This window comes from Prosopis cineraria, unplaced genomic scaffold (assembly GCF_029017545.1).
Source record: "Prosopis cineraria cultivar Desert tree isolate PC_DT_omini unplaced genomic scaffold, ASM2901754v1 PC2, whole genome shotgun sequence".
Lineage (NCBI taxonomy): Eukaryota > Viridiplantae > Streptophyta > Magnoliopsida > Fabales > Fabaceae > Prosopis > Prosopis cineraria.
Genome location: NW_026555333.1, coordinates 15,797,906 through 15,814,685, shown reverse-complemented (window position 1 = coordinate 15,814,685; position 16,780 = coordinate 15,797,906). Strand labels below are relative to the sequence as shown.

At 36.1% G+C, this 16,780-nt stretch overlaps 2 protein-coding genes across 3 annotated transcripts; both read left to right on the top strand.

The window, feature by feature from the left end:
- The first annotated feature begins 1,394 nt into the window (after positions 1-1,394).
- On the top strand, positions 1,395-8,160 carry LOC129304122 (nicastrin-like). 2 transcript variants are annotated; one of them, XM_054943773.1, is made up of 8 exons: positions 1,395-1,482; positions 1,557-1,628; positions 3,194-3,313; positions 3,592-3,663; positions 5,009-5,149; positions 6,758-6,842; positions 6,945-7,386; positions 7,591-8,160. In XM_054943773.1, the coding sequence occupies exons 1-8, from the start codon at positions 1,417-1,419 to the stop codon at positions 7,853-7,855; spliced, it is 1,263 nt and encodes a 420-aa protein (XP_054799748.1). In that variant the 5' UTR covers positions 1,395-1,416; the 3' UTR covers positions 7,856-8,160. The 2 variants fall into 2 exon arrangements, with proteins under 2 accessions (XP_054799748.1, XP_054799749.1); XM_054943774.1 differs by having other exon boundaries at positions 1,431-1,482; positions 3,207-3,313.
- A 1,028-nt stretch (positions 8,161-9,188) lies between these two features.
- LOC129303731 (NADH dehydrogenase [ubiquinone] iron-sulfur protein 1, mitochondrial) lies at positions 9,189-14,186 on the top strand. Its single transcript, XM_054943234.1, has 5 exons — positions 9,189-9,834; positions 10,583-10,829; positions 11,697-11,991; positions 12,434-12,808; positions 13,031-14,186. Exons 1-5 carry the CDS (start codon positions 9,408-9,410, stop codon positions 13,931-13,933), a joined length of 2,247 nt encoding a protein of 748 aa, XP_054799209.1. The 5' UTR covers positions 9,189-9,407; the 3' UTR covers positions 13,934-14,186.
- Positions 14,187-16,780: the final 2,594 nt, after the last annotated feature.

The following is a 16,780-nucleotide window of genomic DNA, read 5'->3' as shown; positions in this document are numbered from 1 at the left end:
TACAAGGAAAAACAAATGCAGAAGAACACAAATGAGCTTAAGTCACTTGACATAGTCCCTGATGGATTGGCTAAATTTTAAAGAAAATTTACGCTAGGATAATAACATTCCAATATTCAGGATTATTAGCTACGAACGGGGATAAATGATGCACTGGGGCGTTTAAATTACCCATCCTGAGAGTCAGTAGAGCTCTTGAAGGAAATCTGGATTGACAAAGACCAGTGAGTCTTGGAAAGGGCATTGAAGGTTATTTTAATGCTTTGAGGTTTTCAGGGCCACCATGTTTTACAAGGATTGAACATGAAAATCACTTTCATTCTCCTTTTGGGATTTCGTGAGTTACTTGGGCTCTTAGATAATCCAGTTAAAGGAACTAATCTGCTCAATTCCTTGTTTCTAGAACTAGAAATGCAGAACTTGGATTTGATTCAGGAAAGGGCATGCCAATGCGGATTACAGAACAAAAGATAAATACTGATTTGCATACAATACTATAGTTGGGATCCAGATTTGGTGAGCCTGCTTCTTTTTGATAATATAATCATCCAGCTTTTAGTATTCCAATGGGGTTTTCATACTCCCATTGACTTCAATAGAGGTGCGGACATTCAAAGATGAATATATCCCCTACTACTGTTTTCCTGTCTGACCTATAGGTTTGTCTGGGTTGTAATGTTTTTGACCAAGGTCCAGCTTTCAGCCTTCGGTTAGCATTTTAGTTAGAATTAGGCTAACATGATTAAAAACTCCTTGCCCAGTTTGACCCAACATGACAATGGGTTTGTCTTTTGGGGTTATTCTCATGGTTCATACCAGATCATTGTAAGCAGTGCACTCAATAAGCTCTCTTTGCTCATTGAACCTAGATGTTGATACAAGTGACACAATTCAAGTTGGTCACCTACGTGTTCAAAGCATGACATCTGGAGTTCTAATCTGCAATAAAATGACCTTGTATTTTAATATTGCTGACATAACGGAATATTTAAAGGAAAGTCCTTCCAGACATGCAAAACCGTTGACAGTGTTGCTAATGCTTGTCTCATCCTTTTCTTTCTACCTTTCTTTCTTGTTTCCCCTCGTATGTATACATGTTCTGCTATAAGATTTAAATTGCAATGAGGATGTAGAGTTTATGTACTGGAAACAGAGTTAGTTGAGTTAAATAGAATCCACAATAGACTAAAAGATGTTGTCATGAAAGCAAACGAGATTAGCTATTTCTCTTCCTGTGGGTAGAATGTCTTGAAGCTTTATGAAGGAATATGTTTTGATGTCCCCATCCCCTCCATTCTACTCCCCCCTGTCCTTAATTTTAACTTTTTGTATGTTTCATATGAAAGGCAGTGTCTGGTCATCACTTCACACCAATCAACATTTCATCTTTTGATATTCTAAGCCATAATATTGACAATGGCATCAATGGATTCTGCTTCATTTTTTCGGGACAAGAACCTAGGGGCAGAGTCTCCTATTTCTGTAAGTGCAACTATAGATGAATGTTTAAATCCTTCCTAAATCAAAGCATAATGTGATGTATCAAATATTTACAGGGCTTGATTGCATTGCTGGCAGCAATTGATGCTCTCTCTCATGTGAGTGGTCTTGGTGACCTTACTAAACAGGTGAATTTATATAGATGCTGCAGGTTTCTGTCCTTTCAGTTTATGTTGCTGTACCTTGTTCTGTTACTTGATTAGATCCATTGTCATTGAGCTTGATGAACTTCTAATTTCCCTATATGCTGCGAGTTTTGCTTTGCCTTGTAAGAAATTTATTAGGGTTATTAGGGTAAATCTTTCTTGTCAGTTGTGGTTCTGTTTTTTTTATAATCATTGATTTCCTTCGGAAAACTTCCTTCCATATTGGTGTGTTTGTTTTCTGGGAAAGAAAATTTATTACGGCAATATTTTTCTCAATCTCTAAATTTTGTATCAATCAATTATGTATGAAAATAAATGACTATTAGTTGAAAGTATATTTTTCGCATCCCACTCCAACATGCCATTGCTGATAGCCTGATGCCACCAGCACTGATGCTTTAGATCATGATTAATATCTTACCAGATATTAAATTACCTTTTTGGTCTCTATACTTCCAATTAATTGTAATTTGGTTCCTGCAGTCTAAAATACTGTAATTAGTTCCCAATAGTTTAAAAAAAAAAAACTTTAATTAGGTCCCTATAATCAACCTCCTGTTATTTCTCTTCTGAAAAATAGTGACCTTGACATGTAGTCACCATGGTTGCACTTAATTTTTCATACTTATATTGCCCATTCACCAGCAACTGAAGACGTGTGATTCATTTTCCCTCTCACATCTTACGCTTTTCTGATTGACTGGCTGGCATTAGATGAGTAGGATAAGTGGGCTAGGGATCGGGAGTTCAAAAATTTTCAGCAATTAGAACTTTTTTCCTTGTATGTCGGGAAATAAATTTGGAAACTTTTGCTAAAAAATCTCTATTTTCCTAGGAAACAAACAGATAGGTCTATATATCAATGTTCTGTTCAGATTTGTGAGAGATTTGATTGATCATTCTTTTGAGCGGTTTTAATATTTGAGTGTAACAAACTGTTGCAATGTAGCATTTTATTGCTGTTATGCCTTGTGCAGAGCGTGCAAATAAAGTATAATACTTTGGACCACATAAATCCTTGTATATTTGGGTCTGTGGGAAATTGAACTGCATTCAAAATGGCTATTTATGCCTTGTCTAGCTTCTGTTTTAAGTTTTAAAGTATTTGATTATGCTGGCATAAAAATGGTGGCGGAACTTTATAAAGGCCATATCCAGATACCTGCAACGTTGTCCTTTGTCCTTGTTTCTGTTTTAAATTCTTCTTCTGGGATTGTTCTTGGTTGAAACATTTGGTTGGGTGTTAGTCTGGATTTTGGGAAGCCATTATATGCTTTCTTTGTGTCCTAATCTGTTCCATGATGACTATAATGATGTGCTTTTATAGCTCACAAATACTTCTAAAGTGGGAGTACTAGTATTCTACCATTTGTGATTGCAAGTGGTATATCTGGTATACTTGTTAATCTGAGTCATCCAACAAAATAAACATGGGTTGCATTTCAAGCACGTATAAATTATCAATAAGATAAGACCATTTATGTTACATGTATACCATTAATGCTTTTCAATGCTTTATTGCTAATATTTTCTTAACCCCAATGCAGCTTGTCTTTGTAGTTTTCACGGGTGAGGCATGGGGTTACCTTGGGAGTCGAAGATTTTTGCTTGAGCTTGACATGCATTCAGATGCTGTCCATGGGCTTAATAACTCACAAATTGAAATGGTATTTTTCTGCTCTTGTATATGACTATTAGGTTGGTGTTAAGAGTGATTGCATTCCTGCCTATAAATTAATAAAATATAATTCTTATAAGGGCCTTTTGGCATTAAATTTTGCTGTATTGAATTCTATCATGGTCTGGGCTTCTACTCCCATCACATCTCCGAATTGTAAAATAACAAGCATGATGTTCTTTTCTCATTATTTCTGTGACTTTATCATTGTTTTCATGTATATGTTAAATAATAAGCTGACTATTGGTTTTTGGGTGGCATTAACAGGTTATTGAAATTGGTTCCATTGGAAAGGGTTTCAGTGAAGGTGTTCATAATTTTTTTGCTCACACATCAGGGGTGAGGTCTTGACTGATCTATTAACTTCTATTAACTTTGCGTACATCCATGCCTCTTCTAAATAATTCTGAAATTTCTAGATGGATACAATGCAACTGACTTTCTTCATAGTTCATATTTTTGATATTTTTGACTTCAAATCTCTATGGCCAGTTAGTTAGCAATAGCAATTTTTGTAAATTCTGCCCTGCTTCTTGTAAAACATGAATTGTGATGCAATGTGAGCAAGTTGTTGGAAGTTTAAAGGCCCAAACCAACACACACCGTGGGTGTGTTTCACTTAAGTTTATTATTATTATTTACCTTGTTTATTGCTTTATAAGTGGTTATTTTTTTATCAACTAGATTTTAACCTAGATTTCCCTACATGGTTAAGCATACACGCTAGTTGAGAATATATGTAATTGTGGCTTGCTGCTGGTAAATAACATAAAAAACAGAGTAATTCGCCTCTGTACCTCATGGTATCCAAGTGTGCAGGATCCAGTGAGAGATAACGAGTGAAACAAACTGTGAGGGAGAGACTCTATGCACTACCCAAGTCATCGGACCATCAGAACACCATGGGCAATGACCGTATTCTCCAGTTCAAGCATTTCAGACCAATAACCTTAGAAACACACACTCCAAATAAGACCTAGAACTAATTGAGCCAAACGAAGACCTATGGCTTTAATATGATGCAACACCACAGCCTACCAGCCCTATCGAGTTTAATCACAGGCCACAAACTTGATGGGGAAGAACTATCTCCAATTGTCTCAGTCCTTCTTGGTATTCATTAGAGCAAGGGGAAGAAAGAATACATTGACAGATGGTGTATCATTCACCAGCTTGAGGGGGACTTTTGGAAGTCTAAAAGCCCAAGCCAAAACACCATGTTTTACTTAAGTTTATTATCATTATTATTTACCTTGTTTGTTGCTTTATTAGTTTTATTTTTTATTAATTAGACTTGACTAGATTTACCCTACTTGGCTAAGCATACATGCTGGCTCAGTATATATGTAATCGTGGCTTACTGCTTCTGCTGAATAACATAAAAACAGTAATTCACCTCTGTTTCCTCATGTAAAACCTGGAATCTTGATGTGAACTTCTGTGAATAGTTCAGGATTGAGTTCTTGTGTGATTCATTTGTTCAACACAAGTAATTTTAGTTATCTTCTGTTCCCTTCACATGATGTGCCTGTAACCAAGCAACGCAATCAAATCATATGATTTCATTTGATATATCGTGCATGTAACGGAACTATGCAAGATGGTAACTGATTTTTCTTTCTACATTGCTTGATATAGAGGATATTACCACATTTTACTGATCACTAATAGCATATCAATGCAGGTATCTTCTGCTACAAATGAGACATTGGCTGCCTTGAGGCATGCACAAGAGTCATTGCTGCCTGAGAACATTAAGATCACGTCTCCAAGTGACTCAAATCCTGGGATACCTCCATCATCCTTTATGGCATTTTTGAAAAAGGTATTTAATACTTTTTTTCTCTTTTAGTTTGCCTATGAGAACATTATTATCCAAAGACAACTGAAGAGCAGACCAATGAGTACTGCCATTATATGAATGACATTTTTTGGAGGTGTTTTCTTAAAAAACAGTGTCTTAGAATTTAGATTTGTAAAAGCAAAAGAAAAGGATGAAGTGATGCTAATGATTCTAAGTTTGTGAACATTGCTTTGGAAGTTCTAAGATTTTTTTTTTCCCCTTCCAAAAGTTGCCTTGTTTCTATATTCTCCATCATTTATAGTCCTAGATTGTGCAAAATTGGTTGTACCTTTATATCTCCCTTTCTAGTTGCTTTATGTAACAGTATCTTTGTTTTCATGTCTATTGCTATTGACTCCTGTGTTTAGTTTTCACTTGTCTTTGATTTTAAGGAACTTCTGAGGTTCAGTTGCAGCTCCCTGAGGTGGTGCAGTTCCAATAACTTTACCTCCTAATCTATAGGCATGGTTGTCCCATCCCCCCTAATAGTAAAAGAATATCAAAAATAATATAAAACGAGGTATAAGCAGACAAAATTGGCTTTCCACCAGCAAACACTCAGCATGAAGATAGCCCCTGTTAAAATTGGGTTGGTTGGCATTTGTCTGAATGTTGTTAGATGTACTCTACATTACATGCTGGACTGCTACAGGGAACATTTCAACTACACTAAAACATTAGGGGGCAGTAATCCTTTAACAAAGGATTATATGGACAATGTTACTAGTATACCAACTGACCATATTATTAATGTGTCATCATATCACGGTGATTCATATTATTTGATTTTAGTATCGCTTATGGTCTGAGGAATGGAACGGGCAAGGTAACCTTGAGGTAGATTCAAGTTTGAGAAAAGTTCAAGATGAAGCTCACCATATCCGAGTTTGGGACTATTTTTTTTGGGTTAATGATAAGGGTCATTATAGTCTTTTGATAATTTTTGATGGATTATAAAATAAAATTATGGCAAGTATTCTATCTAAATATTACTTTATACCAAACATACTTTTAAAGCCTCAATACCAACTCCAATCCCATTACCAGTCCCAGTCCCAATCCTTTGAAATTCATAGCTTCATACCAAACAGGGCCTAAGATCCTAGTCTAACCCAGTACTCTGTAAATGAAATTTTTCCTTGTTACATGTTTAGAAGGACAAATGGACAATGATTAAGAAAAGTGTCATTCCCTGAAGCTCATAATAAGAGGATGCAATGGAAGGAAAAAATTAGATAACAGAGCACCTTCCTTGTTTTCTATTGTCCAGATTGCCAATGAAGTATGAAACCATTGCCAATTGCCTTGCTCTAGAGAATATTGCATTTGTATTAATTGCTAGAATGCCATAGATGAAGGGCTGGTTTCAGTTCCCTATATGCATTTATATGTTTGAAAGTGCACTTTGCCCTCTCATTTGTGGCTTAAATCATATTGACTTGCATTAATTTATATTAATGAACCAATTTTATTTAGTTTTACTTTACTCTTGCGTCTATTGAACTGGTAAATATTGCTAGATACTTATGTCAAGTGGTTGGTATTCTAAAGTCAATTTCCTTTTGTGTATTGCCTTTTCGTTTTTAGCAGAATCCTGCAATCTCTGGGTTTATCTTGGAAGATTTTGATGCTGTCTTTACCAACAAGTTCTACCATAGCCACCTTGATGATTTATGTGAGCTGAATTATAAGATTGGCATTTTTTCCCCTCTTTCTCAGGATTTTTTTACCACGTATCCTTGAGTCACATGCCTTTTCATTTGATTGATTTATGCAGCAAACGTAAACTCATCAGCTATAGCTGCAGCTGCTTCTCTTGTTGCCCGAACTCTGTACATTCTTGCTATTGAAAAGGAAGATTTGAAAGATTCAGCTTTAACTGCTATAAATGTAAATGCGTCACTTGTTGAAGAACTTATGGGTTGCTTATTGACCTGTGATCCTGGCCTTTCTTGTGAATTAGTGAGGAGCTATATTTCACCTTCATCAGCCTGTCCTAGCCATTATGTTGGTGTTTTCGTTGATGAACCTTCATCTACGCCATACCCAGGATACATTAACGATGTTCCCAGATTTATCTGGAATTTTTTATCTGACAAAACCTCTATTTCAAAGGAAAATGGTAGCACCGGTTGTCAGCAAGATTGCAAAAGTAGGGATGAAGTTTGCATTAAAGCAGAGACTGACGGGAAGGGGGTTTGTGTTACCTCTACAACCAGGTATTTTACTTCTTTCTGTTTACTGACTCAACTTCCTATCGTCAGTGACAGTAGATGGTGATGCAGTATTCAATATATTTGCTACTGTGTATTTTTAATTCCCCCTACTGGTAATATCTATCCTACATGTCAAGTTAGAAAATTGTGTTATTCTCTTTTAAACCTCACGTTGCCATAAGCTGCCATCTATTTTAATCCTTGCAGGTATGTCCCAGCGTATTCAACGCGATTAGAATATGAGTCAGGAGTATGGAATGTCTTGCCCTCTAATTCATCTGACAACATGGGAGTTGTGGACCAAGTCTGGACAGAAAGTAATTGGAACACAATTGGGATTCAAGTGTACACTGTCCAAGATGCGGCTTATGATCGTCTTGTTCTGTTTGGGGGTATCACCGTTACAATATTAGCATATGTTGCAATAGTAATTACAAGAGCTGTGATCACCAAAGCCATGAAGAGGGATTGATTTTTTTTTTTTTTGGAGAATTGCCCAGAAATTTTGGTGACTAGGGATGAATCAAATAGGATTATTTGGCAGTCAAATTTTCAAGGATGTGAAATATTTTGGCAGCATCCTTGTGCGTGTGAATTCTATGTAGGAATTCTGTCATTACCACAACTTGTAGGGCAATCATAACTTTCTGTAACTGAAGGAATAAGAAAAACTGGAAGGTCTTGTGATATGTCAGTCTTTTCCTTTGCCCCTTTGTGCTGTAAATGTCAATTGCGGTACGTGTTGTATAAATTTAACGTAGTTTCTTATTGTCTCAATTTTAATCGTGAATGCCTAATTCATTTGTGAACGTTGGTTGAAAAAAATTGAACAGCTGGAAGGAAGACACGATGTGTGGAGGGACGGATGGATAGTGTATTTCAGGGGAATGGTAATGATGGAGTACTTAACTACAGTGGGAAGGATGGTCGAAATAGATGTGTAGTTGTACTATTATCCGAAATCAAAGAGGAATTGAAGTGCGTTTAATATATTTAGGAACTTTTAAGTGGCAAATCTGATCTCAGTGGTGAGTTCTTCAAGGTTTATCATCGGGGTTTTTAGTGAAAATGCTAGTACCAATTACCAAGATTGCAAGGAAAAATCCTTTAATAGTGGCATTTATAATGAAACTGTCGTTTCTAATATTGGAGGTAGAAGCTCTCTTTTCCTTCCCCTCTCGTGTAGCTCCTTTTAAATAAATTTGGAAGAAGAAAAATGGGGGTTTCTTCTAATTAATACATCTATAATGTCTTTCTTTTGTGATAACATCTGTTATGCCTTAGGTTATTCCTATTAGTTTTATCCAAAAAAAATATATAGTTATTCCTATTAACTATATCATGTATTAACTATAGACTGACGGGCACCGTTGAGAAATATGCATGTCTGCCTGTGCGTGGCAACTACTGATGGGAAAATATATAGAGCTTACTGTTCCAGTGTTCCAGACAAAAGGCACACTTCGGCCCATCCAGAGGCTAGGATTGGTTTTCTACGGTTTTCATAAAAATCAAATCTTGAAATTTGAGTTGTTACAAGTATTATTCAACAAACTAGTAAACTTGTTGGTCCAAAAAACAAAGTTGTAAACTTCATGTTCACCAAGTGTAAGTCGGTTAATGAGTCCTCCGAAAAGTTCGAAGGAGCGAAAGGAAAAAAATCTACAGGGTGCTGAAATCATACGCAAAATTATTTATTTATGAAGCCTCAATGTATTTTTGGGTCATATTCAACTAAAATCATTAACAACTTCGAAGGGGGGAAAAATTCTGGACAAAAATTATTAATTTTTTTTTTTTCTTTTAAGCTTGGTCGGGTAGACGGGTACGGGCCGGAATAACCATCAATGGCTTAGTGAGGTACTGTTAATCTCTGTCTCTCTGCAATTTCGGTCTTCAATCCCAGAAACGCAAACAGCTTAAAGAATTTGGGGTGAAAAACTGTGATCAGAGATCTTGAAGCGTCAAAATCCAAAATTCGAGGAGGTAAAGAATTGAAAGAAGGAGATTGAGGCACGCAGAAAATGGGATTGGGTGCATTAGCATCGAAGGTCGTGCGACCCACCTCAAGGATGCTGGGTTCCCAGAATCCAGGGAACCTGCTACTTCGAACCATAGTTACCAAACCGGAGCTTCGGAAGCCGGAAGCTGCGGCTGCTCAAGCCCAACCGCAACAGCCTCCGGCCGATCTTCCGCCGCGAACTCCGGTCGGCGGAGCTAGAATCCACTTCCCCAATCCAGAGGATGCTCTTGAGGTCTTTGTTGATGGGTATCCAGTCAAAATCCCCAAGGGCATGACTGTTCTACAGGCATGTGAGGTTGCGGGTGTTGACATTCCACGCTTTTGCTATCACAGTCGGCTATCGATCGCCGGGAACTGCCGTATGTGTCTTGTTGAAGTGGAGAAGTCTCCTAAGCCTGTTGCTTCTTGCGCCATGCCCGCCCTTCCGGGTTAGTTTCCCCCTTATATTTTTATGAATTCTTAGTTTTGTTCCCAATCCTTATTATTTTTAATTGTGTCTGGTTTCGGTTGGTTTCATTGTTTTATTTGTTTTTGGGTTGATTTTGTTACCTTTCTCGAGTCAGATAAGTCGATGAAATGTTTGACTTTTTACTTGTACGGTCACCTTTTATTGTAAGAATTAATCTGCATGTTCTGCATATCTTTGCAATTCATTCGTATTACATTCTTTTAATCATTCCATTGAGTCTAGTATTTGCTCTGTAACTTTGATTCGTCTACTTTATTTGTACATTGCAAACGCTATTGATATCATGGAAGTAAGAAGAATCCTTTGTTCTAAACTTTGAGTTTGAATTTTGCCTGTCAAACGTTGAGCTGACATTTCTGTGTGTAGAATTCATTAGTCTGTTTTTTCTGGTTCATTTATTTAATACACAATACTTTGTGCGTGCTCACGTCATCTTGTTTTGATCATATGCTGATCTTCCCTCAATTGATGTTATCTTTCTTCATTAACTATTGTTATGATCCACTTTTCCTTTTTCTTGATAACATCTACTTTTCCTTTTTCAATTTAGAGAAATTAAAAAAAAAGAGAAAGTGTGTGTGATGTTTATATTGATAGTTTATATAATTTTAAATTCAAATTTGACTTGGCTTTAATTAATTGATTGCTAATCAGTTCTTAATTTTATTTTTCTGGATGATATAATCTAATTGGATGTTGGGCTCTAGGTATGAAAATTAAGACTGACACACCTCTGGCAAAGAAGGCTCGAGAAGGGGTGATGGAATTTCTTTTAATGAATCATCCATTGGACTGTCCAATTTGTGATCAGGGTGGGGAATGTGATCTTCAAGATCAATCAATGGCATTTGGTTCTGATCGAGGTCGGTTCACTGAAATGAAGAGATCTGTGGTGGATAAAAACCTTGGTCCTTTGGTGAAGACTGTGATGACTCGGTGTATTCAATGTACAAGGTCAGTATTGGGTTTAGATCCTACATTTTTATGCAAATCTGATGTGATTATAACAAATTACAAAATTTTATAGACTTTCCATGTAATTCAAGTAGCGCATATATTGTAATTTAACTTCACTAATTAATTGTGAGTTACATCATAATGAAGCTCTTATTTAACATAAGTGAAGTCTGAACTCTATATTGCATAGGGTCTAGATGTTTAATGTATTTTATTGATTCAATTATTTGTGATTTCTTGGTATTGCTAGGTTTCAAGGCTTCTTGCAAAATTGAAACCTATGTATTTTCTGTTGTTGTTTTGGCAGACCTTGAATTGGTAATACTTTCTATTTTCCTCTTATGGAAGAGATTTATTATTATAAGATTTCTGATGGTTCAGGAATTGTGGACATTGTTTTAAAATATCTTTTTAATATCTTTTATTATGATTTTTCTTATTGGATCATTAAAAGAACAATCTGTCATCTATTTTATTTTATTTTTCATCCCCCTCTATCTTGGTTGAGAAGTCTGATTAGATATTAGATATTGTGTGTTTCAGTGCCAAATTTAAGGGACATTTGCCGACTGCATTTTAATTTTTAGCCTTCAGGCAAGTTACTGGAAACAAATTTCAGGCTGTCTGATTCTGTTTCAGTCCTTTTGGCTTACATAATATTTACTAGTTTTCTTTAGGATAGAGTGATGAATGATTATCTATATCTTGTACAGCTTCTGATTTCAAAATTTGGTGGTAAAGATGCGTTGGTATGTTTATCACATTCATCCTTCAGCAATGGGAAGCACAGTTAATCCTGTCTTTGTTTGGTCATGTAAATTTATTTTATTTGTGAGCCTGACAGAATATCTCTTTTATCCATAGGTGTGTTAGATTTGCAACAGAGGTTGCAGGAGTTCAGGATCTTGGCATGCTTGGCCGTGGCAGTGGAGAAGAGATTGGAACATATGTTGAAAAACTTATGACTAGTGAACTTTCTGGAAATGTGATAGATATCTGTCCTGTGGGAGCACTTACTTCAAAGCCTTTTGCATTTAAAGCTCGGAATTGGGAGCTGAAGGGAACAGAGAGTATTGATGTTACTGATGCTGTTGGATCCAATATTCGAATTGATAGCAGAGGACCAGAAGTTATGCGCATTGTACCTCGTTTAAATGAGGTTAGATTCTGATAAGTTTTGTCTAGCTATCCGTATTTCCTTGGTTGTGGCTTCTTTGGAATGTTTGATTTCTTACCTCTGAGGTATTTTTCTTCCTCAATCCAACTGTATATTCTTTAGCCAAAGTGTATGATTAGTTCATATCTTATGTTATGCTGGTATCTATGAAGCACTTCGAGCCTTCATATTTGACATTATGCAGTTCATTACAAAATAGAATAAAGAAAAATTCCAGCCTCCATCTGCTAAGTATGGGAAATATTGGATTTTTCTCCCGTGGTATTACTGATTTGGCTAAATAAGCAAAATGACTCCATATTTTGACACCCCTTCTGAAATACATTGTAGGAGGAATTATATGGAGTATGAGCTAAAACTTGTGAATTTTATATTTATCTACTGTCAATAAGTGGGAAAGGCCTGTTCTACTTGCCCATTGCAGGACATAAATGAAGAATGGATTTCAGACAAGACTCGCTTTTGTTATGATGGTTTGAAGAGGCAGAGATTAAATGACCCTATGGTTCGTGGTCCTGATGGGCGCTTTAAGGCTGTAAGTTGGCGTGATGCCCTTGCTGTGGTTGCAGAGATTGCCCACCAAGTTAAAGCAGAAGAAATTGTTGGAATTGCTGGCAAACTTTCTGATGCTGAGTCTATGATGGCGCTAAAAGATTTCTTGAACAAAATGGGATCAAATAATGTATGGTGTGAAGGAGTAGGTGTAAATACCAATGCTGATTTAAGGTCAGGGTATCTTATGAATACAAGCATTGCTGGTCTTGAGAAAGCAGATGTTTTCCTATTGGTTGGAACCCAGGTATGTCTTTATTTTTATGTTTTTGCTGACTGTTAATTTATATGGTCAAAATTTATTAAGAATTGCCTTTTATTGTCAATGAAAAACAAGGAAAAAAAACTTCTTAACTGCCTAGATAGACTCTTCAGCAAATATTTGCTTAAAACAGACCATTTTCCTGCCTCAGATGAAGAGAATTCAGACTCCTTGATTTGTCTTACATACTGATTGTCGAATTTGCAGCCACGGGTGGAAGCTGCTATGGTTAATGCCAGAATACAGAAGACTGTGAGAGCTTCCCAAGCTAAGGTTGGATACATTGGGCCTGCTACTGAATTCAACTATGATCATCAGCATCTTGGTACCGACCCCCAAACGCTACTTGAAATTGCGGAGGGTCGACATCCATTTTTCTCAACTATTTCAAATGCTAAAAACGCTGCCATCATTGTGGGAGCTGGGGTTTTTCAGAGGAATGACAAGGATGCAATTTTTGCAGCTGTTGATACCATTGCAGAAAAGGCAAAGGTTGTCAGACCTGACTGGAATGGCCTTAATGTACTGCTTCTCCATGCTGCCCAGGCTGCTGCACTAGACCTTGGGCTTGTGCCGCAGTCCGAAAACAGCATCGAGTCTGCAAAATTTGTGTATTTGATGGGTGCTGATGATATAAACTTAGACAAGATCCCAAATGATGCTTTTGTTGTATATCAAGGTCACCATGGGGATAGCAGTGTTTATCGTGCTAATGTCATCTTGCCAGCGGCAGCCTTCAGCGAGAAGGAAGGGACATATGAAAATACTGAAGGATGTTCTCAACAAACATTGCCTGCAGTTCCAACAGTTGGTGATGCCAGAGATGATTGGAAGATAATTAGAGCTCTGTCTGAGGTTTCAGGAGTGAGATTGCCCTATGATACAATCGGAGCTGTTCGCTCTCGAATCAGAACTGTGGCGCCAAACCTTGTGCAGATGGATGAGAGAGAGCCTGCTACTTTTCCAGCTTCTCTGAAACCTAAAGTCTCTGGTAAAATGAGTTTGAAGACTCCTTTTGGAGCTGCAGTGGAGAATTTCTACATGACTGATTCCATTACCAGGGCATCAAGGATAATGGCCCAATGCAGTGCTATGCTGTTGAAGAAGTAAAGAATTGATTTTTCGTTTTTGCCCTTTCCCGAGTCCAAATAAGAAATGCAGATTCACGTATTTCTTTTCCTGGACATTCAAGCCACAGTGCTAGGCCAGATTGGAATTGCATAATAAAACTTAGACAGTATCTGTTCCATGTATATTATGCAATGTAAAAGCATTACTTTTGTATTATTATTATTATGCAATAAAACTTAAACGGTATATGTTCCATGTGTATTGTGCAATGTAAAAGCATTACTTTTGTAGAGCGTAGGATTTTGGGTTGAACCAAATTCTAGAGTCCACTTCAAGCTTCATCTCCAGCTCTCCTATATTCTCTGGAAGTGGGAAAACATGTTTCAACAATTTTTTCCAGATTCTGACGAGGACACACTATTCCCGAGGTTCTGGTAAGTACACTTTTACTGTAACCTGAAAGATGTCGGCAACCTAGCATTGCGTGGAGGTGGAGGTGAGTTATATTATTTATTTATAATGAGTAAATTTTAATACAAATTTTACATTTTATATATTGATAATGATGATTGATTGATTGATTCTTGTTGAAGAAAAGACGAAGTTCTTGTTATAAACCAATGATTCTTTTATTGAACCATTGGCGGAAGGACATCGTCTCTTCATTTTATTTTTCCACTTCCTCTACGTGCATTTTTAGACATTCAAAAGAAGAAAGAGAAAAGGATCCGAATTAATTGTGCACAGCTTGTAAAGGGATTACTTTGGCTTTTTTTTGGGATTTAAAATAAAAAAGAAAAAAATAATAAAGAGTATATTTTGGAATTGAGAATGAAATCAAGTCGATAACCATATGGGTGGAGATGGCAGCATGGGGATGAGGACAATGGTAAAGGAGAATTAAGTTAAATAAAAATGTGTTTTGGTCTACACAATAAAACTATTGTGCATCTTATCTGTTGTATAAGGTCTGGGAAAATTTTTTTTAATATATTTTATTAAAATAAATAGATATATAGATTTGGAGAGAGACTTGGGTACTCTGAGCTACATGAAAAACCAGTATGCAATTTTTTATATAGCTATTTGACTAATTAAATTCAAATATTGTTGAGTTTAAGCGAAACTAACTCTTTTACAGAATTTTTTTTTCGTTAATACAAATTCAAAGTTAAAATCCTGTGTTTACTAAGATCAATGCAGGTTAGGTAGGATACAGTTTTTTGTTTTTGGTAAGAAACAAGTAATTTTATGCAGAGAATTAGTAGTTTGGGTCTTTATTGGGCTTTACTCAAGACGTGTTCTTTTCTTTTCTTTTCGTTTGCCAGTTGCTGCTTTGAGACGTAAAGAAGCAGAACCTTGCTAGAGAATTCGCTTTCTTTCTTTGGTTGATAGGTACCTGCGTGTTTGATAGGGATTAATTTATTAATTATTTGGGGTAAAAAAACTCTTATCACCACACCAACCATCTGTGCATTATCAAATAAAACGAAATGAAATTATATAATTGAATCTCAAAAAGTACTATTAATTATGTGAGCTGTATTAGAAAATGAAATATAAAATTCATTTATATATTATTTAGATTTTATTTTATGAAGTGGTAAATATATTTTAAAAAAATGTGACATGCTATATTTTTTCAAAGCACTCAAAAACTACCTTTAGTTTTCAAAAAAGAAATTTATGTAATTTGAATCTTAGAAGGTCACTAAAGTCGGGATAAACATTATCACCTAAAGTATTTACAAAGATTTATATAGATTATACATTAATGAGATTCTCATAATGGCAATGGGGATTTGAATTTATACTTTTAATTTTGTAAGATATAACTTGCAATATTCTTACTAAACTGGATCAACGTTTTTCAAGTACATATAAATTAATATTCTCACATCGGAAGCAACTTTATTAAAGGTGCATGATCAAATACTAAATGCAAGCTTTCTATCATGCTTTAAGGAATTATCCCCTTCCACCATTAGATCAAACGCCCATTGGTACTAACCAATATTTTCAGAACCGGATCGGACATTGAACTGGAAAATCAGCGATTCACGGTTCGCATGGTCCAACCGGTGACGTAATAATTAAATTAAAAAAAATTATATATGTATATAATAATTTAAATATAAGAAATACATATGAAATTGCTATTTAACTTAAAAAAATTAAATATTTTAAGTTTATCACTACTTAACAAGCCATATGATACAATATAATATCAAATGATTAAAAAAATTACTCATTTTTTTAAAAATTTGATAAAAAATAAAAAAAATTTGAACAGTCCGATTTTTGAAAACCAAATCCGGTTCCCAATCCGATCGCCGGTTTAAAATGGCTCAAACCGGCTCAACTCTTAAAACGATTTTTTTCCTTTGAACCAGATCGAAAACCAGACCGGTCGACGGTCCGACCGGTCTGGTCCGGTTTTCAAAACAGTGGTACTAACTGAATCAATATTTATTTGCTAGCTATCCTCTCTCCATATGAGTAGCTTTTTGTAAGAGACAACTAGGTAGGTGATGAGTGGAATAGAGAGCAAATGAGGCACATGCATGAATCGCATGTTATTGAACACCAGATTAAAAGAGAAAATGAACAAAAACAAATCGAAGGGTCCTTCCACTTTATATATGTGATCTCATTTCCCATGCATGTGTGTTAATGAGAGTTTGACAATATGTTATGGGGACACATCACATGCCAAACCCTAATTTACAGCACCTCTTGGCCCCTAGCTATATGTAATGTGCCTCCTCTTCTCAGGACCACTCTCTCAATCATTGCCTTCTTCCACCCACCCACCCGCCTAACCCTACCACCTCAAGATCTTTCACTACACACTCCCACTTCAAGCTTCACTTAGATTTCCCATGC

Excerpts from the sequence above, each read along its gene's own strand:
- LOC129304122 (XM_054943773.1), top strand. The coding sequence starts at position 1,417 with ATGGCATCAATGGATTCTGCTTCATTTTTTCGGGACAAGAACCTAGGG. Across the intron at positions 3,664-5,008 it reads TTTTTGCTCACACATCAGGG|GTATCTTCTGCTACAAATGA; the intron begins GTGAGGTCTTGA and ends ATATCAATGCAG. Across the intron at positions 5,150-6,757 it reads TTATGGCATTTTTGAAAAAG|AATCCTGCAATCTCTGGGTT; the intron begins GTATTTAATACT and ends CGTTTTTAGCAG.
- LOC129303731 (XM_054943234.1), top strand. The coding sequence starts at position 9,408 with ATGGGATTGGGTGCATTAGCATCGAAGGTCGTGCGACCCACCTCAAGG. Across the intron at positions 9,835-10,582 it reads CGCCATGCCCGCCCTTCCGG|GTATGAAAATTAAGACTGAC; the intron begins GTTAGTTTCCCC and ends GTTGGGCTCTAG. Across the intron at positions 12,809-13,030 it reads TCCTATTGGTTGGAACCCAG|CCACGGGTGGAAGCTGCTAT; the intron begins GTATGTCTTTAT and ends TCGAATTTGCAG.